Below are 22,294 nucleotides of genomic sequence, written 5' to 3' on the forward strand. Positions count from 1 at the left end.
TGTTTACCGGGAGGGCTTCCGATTTTGAGGCGTTAATTTTATAACCCAATAGGGCACTGAAGCGATCTAGCTCCTTGTGTAAATTGGGCAGGGAAATCCTAGGCTGGGTCAGGGTAAGGATAACATCATCCACGAACAGTGAGACCTTAAACTCCCTATCCCTAACCGGGATGCCCCTGATATCCTGATTCTGCCTAATGGACGCCGCCAGGGGTTCTACGCAAAGGGCAAATAATAAGGGTGACAGGGGACATCCCTGGCGTGTGCCATTAGAGACAGAGAAGGTCGATGAAGTAGCGAAGGGGGTCTTAACTTGAGAGGACGGGTTGGAGTAGAGGTGCCGTATAGCCTGCAGAAATGGTCCCCTCATCCCCATGTGTGTCAGCGTGGCGAACAGGAAGGGCCACCCCAGTCTATCAAATGCTTTTTCCGCGCCCAGACTCAGGAGCAGGGACGGGATACCCCCCCTATTCGCCGCATCGACCAAGTCTATAACCTTCCTTATTATCACCAGCTTGACGGAGAGGGACGAATCCCACCTGATCTTTATGTATAAGGGAAGGGAGGACCATGTTGAGCCGCAGGGATAGGAGTTTTGTAAAGATTTTCAGGTCTGCGTTCAAGAGCGCAATAGGCCTGTAGTTGGCACAGAGGATGGGGTCCTTATCCGGTTTGGGTATCAGGGTGAGAAAGGAGCGTTGCATATCAGGGGGGACCGGACGCGTTAAACAATCTGCTCATGTGTGGGAGCAATAGGGGTAGGAACGATTTATAGTATTCATAGGGCAGGCCATCCGGACCCAGAGATTTATGAGCCGGTAACGACTTGATGGTTAGTTCTATTTCCTCCTCTGTAATGGGCTTATTCAAGGAGGCTAGATCCTGGGCTCGGATGCGGGGGATCCCGCTGTCCATCAGGTATTGTTGCATGCGTTGGGAGAGCTCCGCCGACAAGGGGTCACTGGGGATGTCACGACTGTTGTACAGCTCCTCATAGAAGCTTGCAAACGTGTCTACGACCTCCCTAGGGTGGGAGACCACAGTATTGGCTTTAGTTTTAATCTGATGCGGGGTGGACAGGAGGTTTTTATCTCTAAGTTTCCTTGCTAAGAGAGAGTGCGCTTTGTTGCCCCTGTCGTAAAATGTCTGTCTGATCCTCAAGAGGGTCTTTTCCACCCGGCGAAGCGCCAGATCCCCAAGCGCCATGCGGAGCTTCGTTATTTTTCGGAGGGTTCGCAGTGAGGGGGAGGTTTGCATGTCCCGTTCTAATTGCCTGAGCTCCCTTTCCGTTCGCAGTTTAGTGGCCTCGGCGTCTTTCTTCAATGCTGAAGAAAGGGCCATGCACTTACCGCGGATGACCGCTTTGTGGGCCTCCCACAATGTAGGGAGGGTAACATCTGGGGTTGCATTTTCAGCAAAGTAATATTTCAAAGTCGAGACTAGTTCTGCCTGGGAGGGAAGATGTTGCAGGAGGAAAGTGTTTAGCTTCCAATTATAGGGCCTAACTACAGGGACACCCAGGTCCAGCGTTAGTAGGATCGGGGCATGATCTGACCATGAGATTGGTAGGACAAGGGCACTCTGGACCATTCTCAGTGTAACATTGTTGGTGAAAAAGTAGTCTATGCGGGAGTGCAGCTGGTGGGGGGCCGAGTAGTAAGTATACTGCCGATCTACCGGGTGGAGGGCACGCCAGGCGTCGAAAAGAGCGTATCGTTGGGTCAGTTGGCGAAAAAGTTTTGAGTCCCTAAGTGCTGTAGCTGAGGGCGGCCGGGGCATCGCCGCCAGGCGGTCCGCAGTAGCTGAATGGGCCAGGTTGAAGTCACACCCCACCACTAGGTAACCGTGGTCCAATTTAAACAGTCGCAGCAAGAGTTTAGAGAGAAAACTGTGCTGACGGGTATTCGGGGCGTATAGGGTACACAGGGTGATCGGTTAGGACCGCCACGTGCCTTTAAGTATCAGGAAGCCTCCCCCGGGATCACTGTAATGATCAAGGTAGATAAATGGGGCTCCGTGACGGATCAGGATGGCCACGCCTGCTCTCTTATGAGACCCCGAGGATAGGTAAGCAAGAGGAAAATATCTAGAGGCAAAAGCAAAAGAACCCCCCTTATCAAAGTGTGTCTCCTGAACCAGGACAATGTCCGCTCCAGACTGCCTGAATTCCCTCAGTGCCAGATGCCGTTTCTTTGAGTTTAAGCCGTGGACATTTAGGGATAAAATTTTAGCCATCAGTCATGTCGGGGGGGGGGGGGGGGGGTGTAAGCGAATTCTTACCCGGTTACCACCTTTCAGGATGACCGCCAGGAGCCAGGAGCTTGCTTGTTCCGGTGGAGGGACCCACAAGGATGCGTCCCGATATCTACGGACCCCAACACGGTGGGATGGTAGGGAAGGGAAGGGGGGAGAGAGACAGAGAAAGAGAAAAGAAGAGGAGGTTAGAGCAGCAAACAAAAGAACTCATATCAAGCAGGCAACTGTTATACAACAAAACATACAACCACATGAGACCATGAACAGGCAAGTCGCTCAGGTCTAGATGGATTCCCAGGGGGCCACCAGATCCCGAACCCGAGGGCCGGGCCTGGCATCCGGGAAGGAGGGGGGTGACACAAGAACATGAGGAAACCCACTTTCTCGGGTCTCCCACGTGTACCAGCCTAAATGCAACATGTCAATAAGGTAGGCACTTAGAGGGGCAGGAAGGGGACTCAGGGGGCAGTGCATGCGGGCAGGATCGTAATGTCCAGACAGCGGTCCATAGGCCAACCAACAAACAAAACGGGCCGTATTCCCTTTCGCCACAAGGGCAAATGGAATCAAAAAAGAGAAAAAAAATATGCAAAAATAGCCACTGTGCGATGCTTCAGCCATGTCCTTGTCGGGCCGATTTTTTAGGTGCTTCCCGGTTTCGAGGACGTTGTCGGGAGGGGACCTTCTGCCACAGTGTTGGAGGAGTGGACTGGGTAGCCACTAGATCCCAATCCGGCAGCTGGGGAGGGTGAACGCCCAATTCTTCACAGAAGGCGCGGAAGTCTTCAGGATACCGCAAGGATGCTGTCTTGCCTTGATGTTTAGCTGTAAGGGTGAACGGAAATCCCCAACGGTAAGGAATGGCAGCGTCCTGCAAGGTGCGGAGCAGCGGCTGGAGAAGTCTGCGTTTCTGTAGCGTAAGCCAGGAGAGATCCGGAAAGAGTTGGACTGGTGTGTTTCGAAAGGTCACCACCCGAGCCAGGCGGGCCTGTCTCATAATGTCCTCTTTAATGTGGAACGAAGTGATTTTACAGATGACATCCCTGGGGCTCGAGGTTGCATTTTTGGGGCGCAAGGCCCTGTGCACTCTGTCCATTTCAATAAAGTTGGTAGGGGGCTCCCCAAGAAGGTCATTAAATATTTCCTGCAGGATAATTTGTAGGGCCGCGTACACACGCGGGGACTGTTCGCCCAACTTTGTCCGTCAAACAGTTTCGGCAAACAGTCCGCTCAAAATTAGCATGGACGGACATGGCCACACACGGCACTTTTTGAGCGGACTGTTTCAGCGAACTGTTTGCCAAACAGTTCGCTCAACTTTTGAAATGAACGGACTCGCCCACGTAAGGCGGAGGCAAGTCCGCCCATTTCGAGCGCGTGTACAGGTAGGCGGGGCTCGCGACGGAGACGTCGCGGGCACCGCCGCCTGGAATGGAATAAAGGGGAACCCCAACGCCGAAAAAAATCGGCGTGGGGGTCCCCCCAAAGTCCACAACAGACCCTTGTCCGAGCACGCTACCCGGCCGGCCAGGAAAGGGGGGGCGAGCGAGCGCGCCCCCCCCTGAGCCGTACCAGGCCGCGTGCCCTCAACATGGGGGGTGCCTTGGGGAAGGGGGGGCCGCGCGGCCCCCCCACCCCAAAGCACCTTGTCCCCATGTTGATGAGGACAAGGGCCTCTTCCCGACAACCCTGGCCGTTGGTTGTCGGGGTCTGCGGGCGGGGGGCTTATCGGAATCCGGGAGCCCCCTTTAAGAAGGGGGCCCCCGGATACCGGCCCCCCACCCTATGTGAATGAGTATGAGGTACAATGTACCCCTACCCATTCACCTGTAAAATAAAAGTACCCAAAAAAAAACACAACACACGAGAAAAAATATTTTATTGCACAGCTCCGGGGGTCTTCCGTCTTCGGGGGTCTTCTCGCCGGACTCCTCCGCTATCTTCGTGTAGCTCTTTTGCTAGCGGAGGAGTCCGGCTTTCTTCCTCCCCGCCGCCGGCCTCTTCTCCCGACTTCGGGGGTCTTGTCCCCCTCTTCGGTTCTTCTGCCGGGCCACCGCGCCTTCTTATAGCTCTTTTACAGGCGGTGGCCCGGTCTTCTGTCGCCGTCGCCGCCTTCCGTTCTTCTTCTTCTTCTTGTTCTTGTTCTTCTTCTTCTTCTCCAGGAGATGTTGACACGACGCTCTCTCCGGCCGGAATGCCAGAGCCGCCCTGCGCTGCCACTTATATAGTGTCAATGGGGCGGTGTCACATGGTATATGTCACATGGGTTGGTCACATGGGTTGATGTCACATGGGGACTATGACATCGTAAGGGGGCGGGGTCACCATGTGACATCAACCCATGTGACCAACCCATGTGACATATACCATGTGACACCGCCCCATTGGCACTATATAAGTGGCAGCGCAGGGCGGCTCTGGCATTCCGGCCGGAGAGAGCGTTGTGTCAACATCTCCTGGAGAAGAAGAAGAAGAACAAGAAGAAGAAGAAGAACGGAAGGCGGCGACAGCGACAGCGGCGACAGAAGACCGGGCCACCGCCTGTAAAAGAGCTATAAGAAGGCGCGGTGGCCCGGCAGAAGAACCGAAGAGGGGGACAAGACCCCCGAAGTCGGGAGAAGAGGCCGGCGGCGGGGAGGAAGAAAGCCGGACTCCTCCGCTAGCAAAAGAGCTACACGAAGATAGCGGAGGAGTCCGGCGAGAAGACCCCCGAAGACGGAAGACCCCCGGAGCTGTGCAATAAAATATTTTTTCTCGTGTGTTGTGTTTTTTTTTTGGGTACTTTTATTTTACAGGTGAATGGGTAGGGGTACATTGTACCCCATACTCATTCACATAGGGTGGGGGGCCGGTATCCGGGGGCCCCCTTCTTAAAGGGGGCTCCCGGATTCCGATAAGCCCCCCGCCCGCAGACCCCGACAACCAACGGCCAGGGTTGTCGGGAAGAGGCCCTTGTCCTCATCAACATGGGGACAAGGTGCTTTGGGGTGGGGGGGCCGCGCGACCCCCCCTTCCCCAAGGCACCCCCCATGTTGAGGGCACGCGGCCTGGTACGGCTCAGGAGGGGGGGCGCGCTCGCTCGCCCCCCTTTCCTTGCCGGCCGGGTAGCGTGCTCGGACAAGGGTCTGTTGTGGACTTTGGGGGGACCCCCACGCCGATTTTTTTCGGCGTTGGGGTTCCCCTTTAAGTCCATTCCAGGCGGCGGAGCCCGCGACGTCTCCGTCGCGGGCCCCGCCTACCTTCACACGCGCTCGAAATGAGCAGACTCCTCCGAGCGGGAACAGTTTGCTCATTTCGAAAGTGGCCTACACACGGGCGGACTGTTCGCTCAAACAAAGTTTCAGCGGACAGTTTTTCGGAATTTCCGAAAGACTTTGTCCGTCAAACTGTCCGCTGAAACTGTCCGCTGAAAGCCCACACACGGGCGGACTGTCCGCTGAAACACTGTTCAGCGGACAAAGTTGAGCGAACAGTCCGCCCGTGTGTACGCGGCCTAGGTCTTCCGGGCCGTCCGCCTCCGGTATACCCCTCACCCTTATGTTATGCCTGCGCCCCCTGTTATCCAAGTCCTCCACATGGCGTTGCATATCCCTCAGGAGCATGCGATGGTCGGCCCCCTGTGCTTGGGTCCTGTGGATCGCTATTTTGGTCTCTTGGATCTCCTCCTCGGCCATCTCCACCCGGTCCGCCAAGTGCTTAAGGACGGAATGTAGCATTTGTATTTCCGCTCTACATGTAGATTTGACGTCTTCGATCAATTGCTTAAAGTCCTCTTTAGTGGGAAATGCTTGCAGGTAGTGTTGCCACTGCGGGTGGTGGGCAGTGGGGAGGGCCCTCCAGGGTCACCCCCAGCTGGGTGCAAGTGAGGTGGCGGCGCAGCTCCGAAACTCCCGGACCCGCTCGCCCGTGTAGGTGGGACAGGTTCGGTGGGTAGGTCCCACACCCCCTCCCAGGCAGGCATAGGGGCCGGGGGGGTTTGATGGCTCTGTCCTTCCTCCCGTCGTGGGGATAGTCCCGCCATACATGTGGAGGGGATTGGGGAGCCACTGTGGTGTCGTTGTGGGCTGGGAGCCCATGATGAGGCCAGCCTCTGGGTCTTGGATGGAGGCGACCGGGCCCCCGGGCTCAGTCGGGGCCCCCCCACTCCCCCATGTCCCTGATGCGACCAGGACAGCGGTTCCCCTGGGGGGAGGGTGGGAAAGTCAGTATCATCCAGGGAAGGGGGGGACCCCAATGAACTGGCGGGGAGAAGGGGGTCCGACGCCGCTCTAAGCAGCCTGGGGAGTGTCAGCGTGCACTGCGTATCTGTTGGGGGGGAGGGGAACAGCACCTCAAGTGCTCCGGGCGCTGTCCAGACTCCATGCAGCCCCCAGCCATCCCCTCTGTCAGGCTCCCACTCCACTGCGGTGCATGGGGGGGCTTCTGGCCCCACTGCTGTGGTCGCTGGCCCCTGGTGGCTGTGCTCTGCCCTGATGCCTGCGAGGGGCTGGTCTCGCGGGTTCCAGGTACGGAGGGCGTCATGGTAGGCCTCAGGCCTAGTCCGGCGGCCCGATGTGGGGCCGGGAGCGGGGATGCACTCGCCCCTCCAGAGGTCCGATCGGCAGCACTGGAACCGGGTGGCGTCTCGACCTCCTCTGGGCCCGTGGAGCGGCTGTGCTGCAGGCTGGATGCCGGGGATGAGGCCCGGGACGTCTCCGCGGCCGGCGCCATCTTAGGAGGCCCGCCGGCCGGGGGATCCGTCGGCGAAAAGAAGGCCCGTCACAGGTCCCGGAGGGGCTGCGGAGGGTCCCTTGGTGGAAGCAGAGTGGGTGGCCCTCGATCTGCCCATCGGATGGCAGTGGATTGTCCCCCAAAGTGCCGCTGGAGCTTAGCTGGTGGGAGAGCGAATGGATTAAGCGTCCATTCGACTCGACTTCCAGTCACGCCCCCTATGTTATCCCATTTCAATGCTTTTGTATAGTAGTTTTGCATTGTTACTGTGATGACCTAGACTTGCCTCTTGTGGGTTAAATTAAAATAATTGAAAAAAAAAAGAAAATAAATTGGCTGTAAAAACATAAACTCCAGAAGAAGACTCGCGCTGCCAGTGAAGTTGCATTCCAGGTTTTACAGTGTAAGAAATTACTGTATGTATTGGTGTGTAACACGCACTTTTCCACCCTGAAAATCGGATGCAAATAGCGTGTGCGTGTTGTTATACGCCAATACTTTAATTTTAGCTGCCTCGGAGGGGACAGGGAGGGGGGCGGGATGAGCGCTGTCAGCTTACATACAGTGAGAATCTCCTGTTTACTTGCCGGCCTCTGTAATAGGAGTCCCATCTCCTCGGCCGCCATTGGACCACTGCTCTGTGTAACATAGGAGATTCTCACTGTATGTAATCTGTCGGCGCTCATCCCGCCCCCCTGCCTGTCCCCACTAGGCTGCAGATGGGCATCAATCAGGCTGTACTGATGGCAATGGTGAGGCTGCTGCATTGATGGCAACGGTGAGGCTGCTGCATTGATGGCAACGGTGAGGCTGCAGATGGGCATTGATGGCAATGGTGAGGCTGCATTGATGGCACTTGTGAGGCTGCAGATGGGCATTGATCAGGCTGCATTGATGGCAATGGTGAGGCTGCAGATGGGCATTGATCGGGCTGCATTGATGGCAATGGTGAGGCTGCATATGGGCATTGATTGGGCTGCATTGATGGCAATGGTGAGGCTGCAGATGGGCACCGACCCTTATTTTGTTTCAAAGTTCCTTATTTAAAATGTTTTTTTTTTTCCTAAAACTTTCCTCCTAAAATGAATGTGTGTTATATACACCGATAGATATGGTAATATACAAGGTATCTCCAGTGGAGGAAGTCGTGTACTGTAGACAGCCAGTTGTCACAACTTAATGTTTCGGGGCTAATTTCGTCATCAGGTCATGTGACAGGAACCACCCTGGGAAGTTAATATAGGAGGCCACGAATTGGATCAACCAGGACCCACCCACTATTGTTAACCCATTGTGAACTGGCTTCTATTTCATTAAAGGACACAACAAATGCCTTTTGTTTACTTCCCGCGCTAGACCAAAAGTGATGTAATGACGTCACACCGGTCCTCCTAGATCAGGGGTCTCCAACCTTTGTAAGCAAAGGGCCAGTTTACTTAAGCACTTCTGTGGTTGGGAGGAGGAATTGTGCCCCATCATTGGTGTCAGTGGGAGAAATAGTGTGTCCCTTCATTGGTGTCGGTGGGAAGAATAGTGCCCCATCATTGATGTCAGTGGGGAGAATAGTGCTTTATCATTGGTATCAGTGGGAGGAATAGTGCTTTATCATTGGTATCAGTGGGAGGAATAGTGCTTTATCATTGGTATCAGTGGGAGAAATAGTGCCCCATCATTGATGTCAGTGGGAAGAATAGTGCTCCATCATTGATGTCAGTGGGAGGAATCGTGCCTCACCATTGGTATCAGTGGGAGGAATAGTGCCTCATCATTGGTATCATTTGAATGAATAGTGCCCCATCATTGGTATGAGTGGGAGGAATGGTGCTCCATTCTTGGTGCTAGTGAGAGGAATAGTGCCTCATCATTGGTATCATTTGAATGAATAGTGCCCCATCATTGGTATGAGTGGGAGGAATGGTGCCCCATTCTTGGTGCCAGTGAGAGGAATAGTGCCTCATCATTGGTATCATTTGAATGAATAGTGCCCCATCATTGGTATGAGTGGGAGGAATGGTGCCCCATTCTTGGTGCCAGAGAGAGGAATAGTGCCTCATCATTGGTATCATTTGAATGAATAGTGCCCCATCATTGGTATGAGTGGGAGGAATGGTGCCCCATTCTTGGTGCCAGTGAGAGGAATAGTGCCTCATCATTGGTATCATTTGAATGAATAGTGCCCCATCATTGGTATGAGTGGGAGGAATGGTGCCCCATTCTTGGTGCCAGTGAGAGGAATAGTGCCTCATCATTGGTATCATTTGAATGAATAGTGCCCCATCATTGGTATGAGTGGGAGGAATGGTGCTCCATTCTTGGTGCTAGTGAGAGGAATAGTGCCTCATCACTGATGTCAGGGGAAGGAATAGTCCCCCATCATTGGTGTCAGTGAAAATATTTATGCTCAGTGGGAAGAATAATACCCTGCTGTTGATGTAAAAGCGAAGAATAGTGTTTCAAGGGCCGGCAAGAAAAAAGCTGCACCGGCCCCTGGGCCACAGTTTGGAGACCACTGTCCTAGACCATAGAGGTGTTTAGAGATGAATGGGGATAGCCGTTCTCCTTAAACTTATTCATAAGAAGCTTTCTCTGTTCAACGTAGTAAAGCTTTGTCACCTTCCCAGATGATATTGATTATATTGAAGATGTGCCCCTCATCAGGGATGGTGACAAAGTGTCATTCTTGGAGTTTGACACACACTGTAATAACAACAACCCGGGGCTCAGTTTTACTTATAAGAGTTGGAATTAGCTCATGAGGAAGATCGAATTATCACAAAAAGAATTTTGTAAACCTACTGGTGGGAACTCGTATCTCCATTATACGCGTTGCCACCACTCTCTTTGGGAAAATAATATACCCAAAGGACAGTTCCACAGATTCAAAAGACATTGTACCAAAAATTAGGAGCCTACATTGACCTCACGGCCCATGCCTCAGAGCAAACAAGTTAAAGGAAGGATCGCATTTATCAATCTTTGTCTGCAGATCTGAAACTAATCAAAACCAGTTTAAAAACCAAGCAAGCCCAACAGAGAAAGGGAAATTTGCAATCTAGCAGGCCAATAGGGTCCACAAAAATTTAGCAAATGCTAAACAGTCCAGAATAAAAGTAGTTCTTAAATGTACAGAAACCCTCCTATTACCCCCCTCACATCCACATCCTATTGTGTGACCAACACCATCCGAATAATTCTTACTTTCATATCCCAAAGTTATCCGTCTACAAGGAGACCTGTATAGATCAAATGACGGCACCAATGAGGATGGAGGAGGACCGGAGTCACATGACTGAGAAGATTCTAAACCTCACCCTGGAGATCATCTACCTACTGACTGGAGAGGTGAGGAGGATTCTGGGAGGTCACATGACATCACTCTTATCTCTATTAATAAAACACAGACCTGACCGGAGAGGTGAGGAGGATTCTGGGAGGTCACATGACATCACTCTTATCTCTATTAATAAAACACAGACCTGACCGGAGAGGTGAGGATGGTTCTGGGAGGTCACATGACATCACTCTTATCTCTATTAACCACTTCAATACAGGGCACTTAAACACCTTCCTGCCCAGACCAATTTTGAGATTTCAGCGCTGTCGCACTTTGAATGACAATTGCGCGGTCATGCTACACTGTACCCAAATGACATTTTTATCATTTTTTTCCCACAAATAGAGCTTTCTTTTGGTGGTATTTGATCACCTCTACGGTTTTTATTTTTTGCGCTACAAATAAAAAAATACCGAAAATTTTGAAAAAAAAAAATGTTTTTTTTTGTTTCAGTTTCAAAACTTTGTAAATAAGTACGTTTTCTCCTTCACTGATGGGCACTGATGGGGCTACACTGATGGGCACTGATAAGGTGGCACTGATGGGCACCAATGTGGCACCAGTGAAGTGGCACTGATAGGCGGCACTGATGGGCGACACGGACGGACACTGATAGGTGGCACAAATTGGCACTGATAGCTGGCACGGATGGGCGGCACGGATGGGCATGGATAGGCGGCACAGGTGGGCATGGATAGGCGGCACAGGTGGGCATAGATAGGCGGCACAGGTGGGCATAGATAGGCGGCACAGGTGGGCATGGATAGGCGGCACAGGTGGGCATGGATAGGCGGCACAGGTGGGCACTCAGGCAGCACAGGTGGGCACTCAGGCGGCACAGGTGGGCACTCATAGGCGGCATCGGTGTTATAGTAATGGATGCCAATCAGTGCCAAACAATAATGCATGCCAATCAGTGATGCCCATTGTGGCCACTGATTGGCATCCATTATGGGCACTGATTGGCACCCATTGTGCTGACTGGCACCCTGGTGGTCTAGGGAGGATTATGGATTTTTATTACCTTTTCCCTGGTGGTCTAGTGGTGTCCCTGGTGGTCCAGTGTGGGCATCCTCGGGGGGGCTGTGCTGATAATCGATCAGCACAGACCCCCCCTGTCAGAGGAGCAGCCGATCGGCTCTCCTCTACTCGCGTCTGACAGACGCGAGTGAGGGAAAGCCGATCACCGGCTCTTCCCATTTACACTGTGATCAGCCGTGATTGGACACGGCTGATCACATGGTAAAGAGTCTCCGTCGGAGACTCTTTACCGAGATCGTAGTTGCCGGGTGTCAGACTGACACCCCGCAACAACGATCGCCGCGATGCGCGCCCCCGGGGGCGTGCAGCGGCTCATTATCCTAATCACGTCATATGACGTCCGGTTAGGATAATGAAACCACTTTGCCGCCGTCAATTTGTAATAGGGCGGGCGGCAAGTGGTTAATGAAACACAGACCTGACCAGAGAGGTGAGGAGGATTCTGGGATCCTAACATAATTTTCCTATTGGTTCCTCAATATAGAGATTTCCTCTTGTGAAGTCCGGTGATCATATGACCATCACAGTGCCTCCATGTGACTCCCTAAAACCTGAGAGACACAACATACAGAAGATTCTAGAAGTCACCAAGAAGATGATGGAGCTGCTGACAGGAGAGGTGAGTGGTGCCGGGAATTCTGGGACATTATCCAGTAACAGACAAGGGATGTGTCTGGATGCTGACTGTATGATTGTGTGTGTCAGGTTCCTATAAGGTGTCAGGATGTCACTGTCTATTTCTCCATGGAGGAGTGGGAGTATTTAGAAGGACACAAGGATCTCTACAAGGACGTCATGATGGACAATCAGCCGCCCCTCACATCACCGGGTAAGAGGAGACTTTATTGTAAAGGAGAGAGCAGTACGAAGGCTCCACCTAGATCCCCCATCATCTGATAAACACATAGAAACAATGTATTCAGTCAGTGTGTGTGTTTCCTACAGATGGATCCAGTAATGGGAACCCACCAGAGAGATGTCCCCGTCCTCTGTATTCCCGGGATTCCACACAGGAAGGTCACACCATCCCTCACCATCATCAGGTAGATGAGGAACAATCACCGATCGTAGCATTAGGATCTGTACATTATCTGCTTTGTTACGATTCATGCCATTTTTATTATATTTTTAGAGTGGAAACCTGAGAGATTCTAAAGTTGAGGGTAAAGAAGAGATAAAAGAGGAGAGTGATGGGGATAGACTGATGGAGAAGTCAGAGTTTCTAAAAGAACACAAAGATCTGTACCAGGACACCATGGTGAAGTCATTCAGTTACAGAAACCCTCCAGAGAGATGTCCCCGTCCTCTGTATTCCTGGGATTCCACACAGGAAGATCACAAAATCCCCCAGGTAGATGAGGATCAATTGTTTGTAATGATTTATACAGAAGCATGTTTGTTATAATGAATGTTTTATTAGATCTTTCAGAGTGGAATCCTCGGGGATGATAATATTGTTGTTAAAGAAGAGTATAAAGAGGAGGATGAGGAGTATGGAGTGATGGAGGAGTTTTCAGAAGGACACAAAGATATGATGGAGCCACCTAATACCAGGAACCCACCAGAGAGATGTCCCCGTCCTCTGTATTCCCGGGATTCCACACAGGAAGTTCACACCATCCCTCACTGTTACAAGGTTGGTGGGATGGAATATCTAGAACATAACCTTGAGGAGAGGAGATGACGTGTGGATCATTTTTTTAATGTCACAATAGTAAAGCTTATATTTTACAGATGACATTTTCTCAAATTTTCTTGGTTTAGGATGAAGATCTGATAGATATACAAGTTGAGATTAAATCAGAAGAAGAAGAAGAGAGGTATGTGAGGGATGATCAGCAATCTATAGAGGAGGATGGAATAACGGTGAAATTTATAGAGGAGGACACTCCTACAGAGATCAGCACAGGTGGGTCATTAACACTAAATACATTCCTCAACCCATACTGCTCACTGATTGGTCCAGAGTAGGGCCAGGACTGGGTGATATCAGCCTGTAATCCCCTGGTCACTTTCCTGAGCTGTGTTCCCCGTCCTTTATTCCTTTATTTCTCGCCGATAATCTTCCTTCTCTGTGCTGCAGAAACAATTTATGTATCTAGACTGGATTTATGGGGATTTTAGAGTTCAGCTGGCAGCAAAATGTTGATTTTCACCATAAGCATAGCTCAATTTAGGCATATGATGCATGTGCTTTGGTTCTTCTTCCCCGTGTCCAGGTCCAGGTCTAGGTCTCTGAAAGAGTAATTCTTCCAGGGTAACTTACTCTGTTTGCTGGCAGTGCTGGGTGGAGGGATAATTCTGTATACTTTTATTTGTTGATAATAATATGATTACATGTTCAATCATTTGGAACCTTTAACATAAAGTGACGGTGAGGGAGGAGTCAATAACCCAATGACGGGGGTCTTCAGAATCAGTCCAGTCTTCAGCTTGGTTGTTCTTCCACCATCCTCACTCTCTGACCTCTGGTGGGGCTCAGCCCCGCTGTTATTCATGAGTGATGGAGGGGGGTGGTGACATTGACTCTATAGTCTCCTCCTCACTCCTATATGTACTTATTGTTTCCTCACTCTCTGACTAAAGTCCATGAATAAAGAAATGATCTGGTAGGAGATCAGAGGACCCATTTACTAGTTACCTTGAGGGGGGAATTGTAAGATCTTCAGAGACAAAGCTGCCTGATGTGGGCGGAGTCCTGGTTTAGGGGAACCAATCAGCTCATGTCTAGTAATAATCTTTTTATTTCTATTTTAGTAGATGGACGGGAGATGAGGAAAACCTCAGAGGATTGTCTCACTTTGTCTCCAGACTGTAAAGTAGAAGATGAGGACATCACACAGTATAGTCCAGGAGAAAACCCGACTACCTCAAATGTCCATCCGGCACCACACAGTGTAGATGGACCATCGTATTCCTCTTATCCTGAGGAACCTCAGACTGTGAGGGACGGTGCCGTCCTTCCAACAGATAAGAAGAAGTTTTCCTGCGCTGAGTGCGGGAGGTGTTTTTCTAAGAGATCCAACCTTTGTACACATGAAAGATTGCACACGGGTGAGAAGTCATATTCCTGCTTTGAGTGCGGGAAATATTTTTTGGATAAGTCACATCTTTACATACATCAGAAATCTCACACAGGGGATAAGCCACTTTCCTGTCCTAAGTGCGGGAAATGTTTTTCAAGGATATCCAATTTTTACAGCCATCAGAGATTGCACGCAGATGAGAAGCCATATTCCTGCCCAGACTGCGGGAAATGTTTTTCACAGATGTCCCATCTTTACAGCCATCAGAGATTGCACACGGGGGAGATGCCATATTCCTGCCCTAAGTGTGGGAAATGTTTTGCAAACAAGTCCTTTTATCTTAGACATCAGAGATTGCACACCGGCGAGAAGCCGTATTCCTGTCCTAAGTGTGATAAAAGTTTTTCACAGTCGTCACATCTTTACACACATCAGAGATTGCACACGGGGGAAAAGCCGTATTCCTGTAATGACTGTGGGAAATCTTTTTCAATGAAGTCCAATCTTCAGAGACATCGAACAATTCACACAGGGGAGAAGCCGTATTCCTGTTCCGAGTGCAAGAAATGTTTTGTACAAAAATCAGAACTTGTCATACATCAGAGATCTCACACGGGGGAAAAGCCGTATTCTTGTCCTGATTGCGGGAAAGGTTTTACAAGGAAACCCAATCTTCACAGACATCAGACATTGCACACGGGGGAGAAGCCGTATTCCTGCCCTGAGTGTGGGAAATGTTTTGTACAAAAATCAAAACTTGTCACACATCAGAGATGTCACACGGGGGAGAAGCCGTATTCCTGTCCTGATTGCGGGAAATGTTTTACAGAAAAGTCTCATCTTTCCAGACATAAGAAATCTCACACGGGGGAGAAGCCACTTTCCTGTCCTGAGTGAGGGAATTGTTCCTCACTGAAGTCCTGTCTTCCTGTACATCAGGGATCCCACACAACCCTCGAGGTGTATTAGTGCCTTGAGTGCGGGAAATGTCTTCTATATGAATGTTCCTGGACATCACAGCTCTCATGTGGGGAAGAAGCACACCCTGATATACACCTCAGATATACTCCATGGCTGATCTTCATCATGTAAGAAACAGTTGATAAGGAGATCAGAGATCACCAAAGACATGGATGAAGTGTTGTACCGTGTTGGCCATTGATAGCAGTAGAAAAATAAAAATGGAGTCATTACCTTTCATTGGCTGAGTACATTTTGTGGTGTAAGCTTTCACAAACTCTTGGTGGGAGATTTGTTAAAACTGGAGCACTCCGAATCTGGTGCAGCTGTGCATGGTAGCCAATCGGCTTCTAACTCAGCTTGTTCAGTTAAGATTTGGCAGAAAAACCTGGTTGATTGGTTTCTATAAACGAGTGAGCCTGATTTTTGCACTCTGCAGCTTTAGTAAATAAACCCCAAAGGGTCCATGCATGCTAGACAGCTGAAAAAAAAATGCCAGAAAAAAAGTGGCCTAAAGATGCTCACAGTGGCTCATATTTCACAACTGTTTACGATATTTCTGTCAGGAACCATGAAACAGACTGACACAGAAGTACAATCAAATCACACTTGTTTATTAATAAAAATAAAAAGGTAAATAGAAAAAAGCGTAGTCAAGCATAGCCAGAGTCCTGTAGCTAGATCGGGTAGTCAGCCAGTCCAAAGTTCATTAACCAGATCGGGTAATCAGCCAGGCCAGACGTCAGGGATCCAGGGAGAGCAACTGCAAGCAGGATAAGAAGCCAGGAGGGATGTCAGCAATCCAGTCTTGAAGCAAACAGCAGGTGATGATTCCTTGTGATGTGACCAACGCGAAGGCAAAGGAAAAGTGAGCTGGAAGGCTTTAAATAGGCAGGTCAGACGAGCATCATCGGGAACAGCTGGTAACTGTGGAAAGAGAAGAGAGCTGGCAATTAGACGACAGCTGAGCGGCCAGCCCAGAGGGGGAAGGGCTAAGCCAGCCCTGACAATTTCGCTTTTATAAGTGTTTTCTTTTCCAAAATACTCCGCTGCTCATTTTCTGCAAAAATCAGTACACTTGAAAATGCTGATCGTGTCTAAATTTATGCGCATGAAGCATTTTTCTGCCCGAAAGCTCCTCTGAAAAACGCACTTGTGATAGTTTTTTTCTCTTTCGTTCATTGACAGACACGGCTCCATTAAATCTTGACTGTAGGGTTATCACGCCACCTTCAGGAGAGGACTAGGCAGAACATTTAATACATGTGAAAACAACAGAACTGTACAGTTCCGCCCAGGGGGCGGTCCCTCTGGCTATAACCCCTTCAGCCTGCTTCCTGCAGGTCAGTTTTTTTTTTATTTGAGCCTGAAAGCACTACTCTTCAATAGGGATGAGCTTCGTGTTCGAGTCGAACATACGTTCGACTCGAACATTGGCTGTTCGTCCGTTCGGCGAAGTCCGAACATTTTGGTCCGTTCGCGCCAAATTCGTGTGGCGCTCACGCCCCACAATGCACTGCTATGGCGCAGTGCATTGCTGGCTCATGATTGGCCAAGCATGCACTGTGACCCCGCATGCTTGGCCAATCGCAGCGCCAGCAGCGAGGAGAGCCATGATTGGCCACAGGCAGGATGCCTGTGGCCAATCATAGCTCAGGCTGTGTAGTGCACGCCCCACACTATATAAGGCCGCCAGCGCGGCGGCCTTGTGTAGTGTGTTGGCGTCTGAAGCAGTGGGTGTTCTGTGTACCTTCAACACAGTACACACCGATCGTTTTCGATCTTGCTGTTGTGTAGTGGTTATTGTCTGCGTGCCCTGACCGCAGTATACACCACTATATTCACCTCACCTATATAGCTAGTGATCTATCTTTTATAATAGAGCTTGCAGTCAGTAGTGTTAGGAGATAGTGCGTGCTGTCTGCGTGCTCTGTACCCAGTACACACCGCTATATCCACCTACATAGCTGTTCTCTATTTGAGCCCACTTGCCATCTGCAGGAGTTATTGGAAGTTGTGTGTGCCTCCAGCACAGTATACATCTGTATATACCCCTTTATCTCTGGTGTTCTATAATAAAGGCATCTGCAGGAGTTAGTGGGTGTTCTGTGTACCTTCAACACAGTACACACCGATCGTTTTTGGACGATTTTCGATCTTGCTGTTGTGTAGTGGTTGTTGTCTGCGTGCCCTGACCGCCGTATACACCGCTATATTCACCTCACCTATATAGCTAGTGATCTATCTTTTATAATAGAGCTTGCAGTCAGTAGTGTTAGGAGCTTGTGCGTGCTGTCTGCGTGCTCTGTACCCAGTACATACCGCTATATCCACCTACATAGCTCTTCTCTATTTGAGACCACTTGCCATCTGCAGGAGTTATTGGAAGTTGTGTGTGCCTCCAGCACAGCACAGTTTACATCTGTATATACCCCTTTATCTCTGGTGTTCTATAATAAAGGCATCTGCAGGAGTTAGTGGGTGTTGTGTGCCTCTAGCACAATATACACTACCCAACTGCTTTTTTACCCAACTCCCTTCAGGCCATTACCATGTCTGGAAGGCCAGCAAGGAGAGGCAGACAGGCGCGAGCCGATAAAAGAGGGCAAGCAGGCTCTGTGTCTAGAGACAACAGTGCTGGTCGTGGACGCGGTGCATTGTCATCAGCACGTGGCCATGGGACACGCTTGTCCTTCTTTTCGGCAGCTGGACATGTTGAACCGCAACATGCCAACGACTTGGTAGAGTGGATGACCAAGCCCTCTTCATCCTCCTCATCCTCTCTCACCCAGTCTCAGGGTACTAGCAAAGCAGCTGCCAACGCATCGTCTTCCCTCCTCTCAATGTCATCATCAGTGACTCCTTCCCTAGACCCACCACGTCCTCCTGGGGAGTCTCCTGAACTCTTTGAGCACAGTGTTGGGTACATGCTCCAGGAGGATGCCCAGTGTTTTGTGGGCTCTGATGATGACACTCAGCTAGAGGAAGGCAGTAGCGTGAGCGCAGAGAGAGGGGATGCTCTAGAAGGACAGCAATCTGGCAGTCATGTTCCACAAGCTGCAGCATACTGCCAGGTTTGCTACAGCGATGAAGAGGGAGGGGATGATGAGGACACTGACTCCACGTGGGTGCCTGGAAGGAGAGAGGAGGAGGAGGAGGCACATGTCCAACGAGGCAGGATGCCCTCCGGGGGCCAGCTTAGGGGCAGCACACCGACTGAATCACACCGCAGAGCTCCGCCTGTGCAGAGCGCTGCCTCTGCGCCTTATTCTAAAAGTTCTTTGGTGTGGGCCTTTTTTGAGACGAGTGCATCAGATCGCACCGCTGCTATTTGCAACATATGTCTCAAGCGTATCTCACGTGGCCAAAACATCAGCCGCTTGGGCACCACATGCTTGACCAGACATATGTTGACCTGCCATGCAGCTCGTTGTCAAGCCTACCTCAAAGACCCACACCAAAGAACAAAGCGGACCTCTCCTTGCTCCTCATCAGCTGGCATCTCCAACCCCACTAGACCTTCAGTCCTCTCTGAAACCTGCTCTGAGAGGAATGAAGGTGTAGAATTAGGTGTGTCACAGCCAAGTGCTTCCGGGAACTCTGCTAGCGGTACACCCACGTCCGATTATAGCAGGCAAATGTCCCTGCTCCAGCTGCTGGACCGGCAAAAGAAGTTCACTCCCAGCCATCCACATGCCCAGCGGTTGAATATTAGCTTGGCTAAATTGCTAGCACTTCAACTGCTGCCTTTTCAGTTGGTAGACTCGGCCCCCTTCCGTGAGTTTGTACAATTTGCGGTTCCTCAGTGGCAGGTCCCCAAACGCCACTTTTTCTCACGGAAGGCGATTCCGGCTCTCTACCGGCATGTGGAAGGCAATGTCCTTGCCTCGCTGGACAGGGCGGTCAGCGGTAAGGTGCATATTACCGCTGACTCATGGTCCAGCAGGCATGGACAGGGACGTTACCTGTCTTTCACGGCCCATTGGGTCACTCTTCTGGCAGCTGGGAAGGATGCAGGACAAGGTGCAGTAGTGTTGGAGGTTGTTCCGCCACCACACCTCCAAAATGCTACTATTGGTTGTGACACACCTCTCTCCTCCACCCCCTCCTCTTCTTCTTCCTCCATGGCCTCTTCCAGTGCTCTGTCCTCAGAACCAGCGGTGCTCCGTAGGCATTCCAGGGGCTACGCAAGTACGCAGGCAAAACGATGCCATGCCGTGCTTGCGCTGGTTTGTTTGGGGGACAGGAGCCACACTGGGGCGGATGTTTTGTCAGCTCTGCAGGGGCAGGCCGAGAGGTGGTTGACGCCACGCCAGCTTAAGCCAGGAATGGTGGTTTGCGACAATGGCACCAACCTCCTCTCCACCCTCCGACAGGGACAACTGACCCATGTGCCCTGTGTAGCTCACGTCCTTAACCTGGTGGTGTAGCGGTTCTTGGGCAGGTACCCCGGCTTACAGGATGTCCTGAAGCAGGCCAGGAAAGTCTGTGTGCATTTCCGCCGATCATTTAATGCCTGTGCTCGGCTGGCTGAGCTCCAAAAGGAGTTGAACCTGCCCAAGAACCGCCTTATATGTGACATGCCCACCAGATGGAACTCAACATTGGCCATGCTGCAGCGGCTGCACACGCAGCAGAGGGCCATCAATGAGTACCTGTGCGACTACGGCACCAGGACAGGGTCAGGGGAGCTCGGTTTTTTCTCACCACGCCAGTGGGGCATGATCAGGGATGCATGCACTGTCCTGTCACCATTTGAGGAGGCCACAAGGATGGTGAGCAGTGACAGTGCATGCATCAGTGACACTGTACCTCTTGGAGCATACGCTGCGTGGAATAATGGACAGGGCACTTGAGGCAGAACAGAGGCAGGAAGAGGAGGACTTCCTTGCCTCTCAAGGCCCCCTTTATCCAAACAGTGTTCCTGCTGTGCCACCCATCACACAGGAAGAGGAGGAGGATGATTGTGTCAGCATGGAGGTGGAGGCTGGCACTCAGCAGCAGCAGCAGTCTTGTAGGGATGATTTACAGTCCCAAGAAACACGTGGACTTGTACGTGGCTGGGAGGAGGTAGCTGCGGATCATGTTGTCCTTAGTGACCCAGAGGACTCCGGACCGAATGCCTCAGCTAACCTACGCTGCATGGCCTCCCTGATCCTGATCCCTGATCCTGTAAAGCCTGCGGAAGGATCCTCGTATTCTTCGGATCAAGGAGAGGGACCATTACTGGCTGGCCACTCTCCTTGATCCATGGTACAAGGGTAAGGTTGCCGACCTTATCTTGCCATCGCAGAGGGAGCAGAGGATGAGACATCTCCGGGAGGCCTTGCAGAAAGGTCTGTGCAACGCGTTCCCAGAGACTGGGAGGTTACAAACTCCTGGTCCTGGACAACGTGTTGCTGAGGCATCGGTCAGAAGGAGCGGTGGAGAAGGTGGCCATCTGACTGATGCTTTCAGACAATTTTTTAGTCCGCAGTCCCAAGGTATGATCGGTTCCAGCACCCATCGCCAGCGTCTGATTCACATGGTGCAGGAATACCTAGGGGCAAGGTCAGACTTGGACACCTTTCCCACCGAAAATCCTCTGGCTTACTGGGTCTTGAGGATGGATCACTGGCCAGAGCTTGCACAGTATGCAATTGAGCTACTGGCCTGTCCTGCATCCAGCGTTCTTTCGGAACGCACCTTCAGTGCTGCTGGTGGCTTTGTTACCGATCACAGGGTGCGCCTGTCCACCGAATCAGTTGATCGACTGACCTTCATCAAGATGAATCAGTCTTGGATCACCCACAGCTACCAAGCACCTGAAGCTGATATAACAGAATAATTTTTTTTGAAATATCACATCCCTTCAAGACTGCCTATGCTGATGCTGAGTGACTGTCCTGTTATGTTGATTGTCTATCCTCTTCCTCCTCCGCTGATATGTTGGAAGAACATTTCTGGTTCTGGTTGATGCCATCAGCCCAATTTTTCTGCCCCTGTTTAACAGGGGCGTTTAAGTACAATTTTTGATGCAATGCTTTGCAGCAGGGCTAATTCCTGCAATCAAACAAGAGTATATGGCAGAGGTTGCAGTGTGGTGGCACCAGCACCAGTGCCTAAGGCCCAATTTTTCTGCCCCTGTTTAACAGGGGCGTTTAAGTACAATTTTTGATGCAATGCTTTGCAGCAGGGCTAATTCCTGCAATAAAACTAGAGTATATGGAAGAGGTTGCAGTGTGGTGGCACCAGCAGCAGTGCCTAAGGCCAAATTTTTCTGCCCCTGTTTAACAGGGACATGTAATTACAATTCTTGATATAATATTTCACAGGAGGGCCCCTTCCTGTGCCCACCCAGAGTAACGGTGAGGACTTATAGTGTTGTGGCACCAGCACCACAACCACCAAAGGTCAATTTTTCTACCACTGTTCAACAATGGCATGTAATTACAATTCTTGATATAATCGTTCACAGCAGGGCGCTCCAGCGCCCACCAAGAGTCACTTTGAGGGCTTACAATGTTGTGGCAAAACCAACACCTTGTTCCGCCATTTCTGCAGAGCATATAGGGCAGGCCCCTACTTTCAAAAATCCAATTTACAAACATCTCCTACTTGCAAACGGAAGGAGACAACAGCAAGTGAGATGAAAAAAGATGGACGACAAAACAAATTATACAGGGGTGATAACCCTTCCCTATGTTTTCCAAAAAGCTTAAAAATAGTTTTTTTGACTGGAGCTACACTTTAAAAATGTACCAGTTGAAAATTACAAACAGATTCAACTTAACACAACAAACCTACACAGTCCCTGTCTTGTTTGCACCGCCTGTATACTGCTGTTCTGAGTATATAGGGCCTGGGGGCCACACTCATTTCCTTTTTTTAATATGGGGACGGGGTTCCCCTTAATATGCGTACAAGACCCAAATAGGCTGGTAATGGGCAGGGAGGGCTACCCATGCCATTTTTCTCAATGATTTTT

The 22,294-nt window shown here is 50.7% G+C and overlaps 1 protein-coding gene across 1 annotated transcript in view; it reads left to right on the top strand.

Annotated features, from left to right (window-relative positions):
- The window catches only part of LOC143989522 (uncharacterized), a 68,559-nt gene extending 52,992 nt beyond the window's left edge, over positions 1–15,567 (top strand). The window contains exon 9 of the mRNA XM_077489657.1: positions 14,361–15,567. Within this exon, the coding sequence (XP_077345783.1) occupies positions 14,361–15,264 (904 nt within the window). The 3' untranslated portion in view covers positions 15,265–15,567. The remainder of the gene's footprint in view (positions 1–14,360) is intronic.
- The last annotated feature ends 6,727 nt before the right edge of the window (positions 15,568–22,294 follow it).

The sequence above is a fragment of the Lithobates pipiens genome, unplaced genomic scaffold, assembly GCF_037356315.1.
Source record: "Lithobates pipiens isolate NorthernLeopardFrog02 unplaced genomic scaffold, aLitPip1_a1.2 Scaffold_18, whole genome shotgun sequence".
NCBI lineage: Eukaryota > Metazoa > Chordata > Amphibia > Anura > Ranidae > Lithobates > Lithobates pipiens.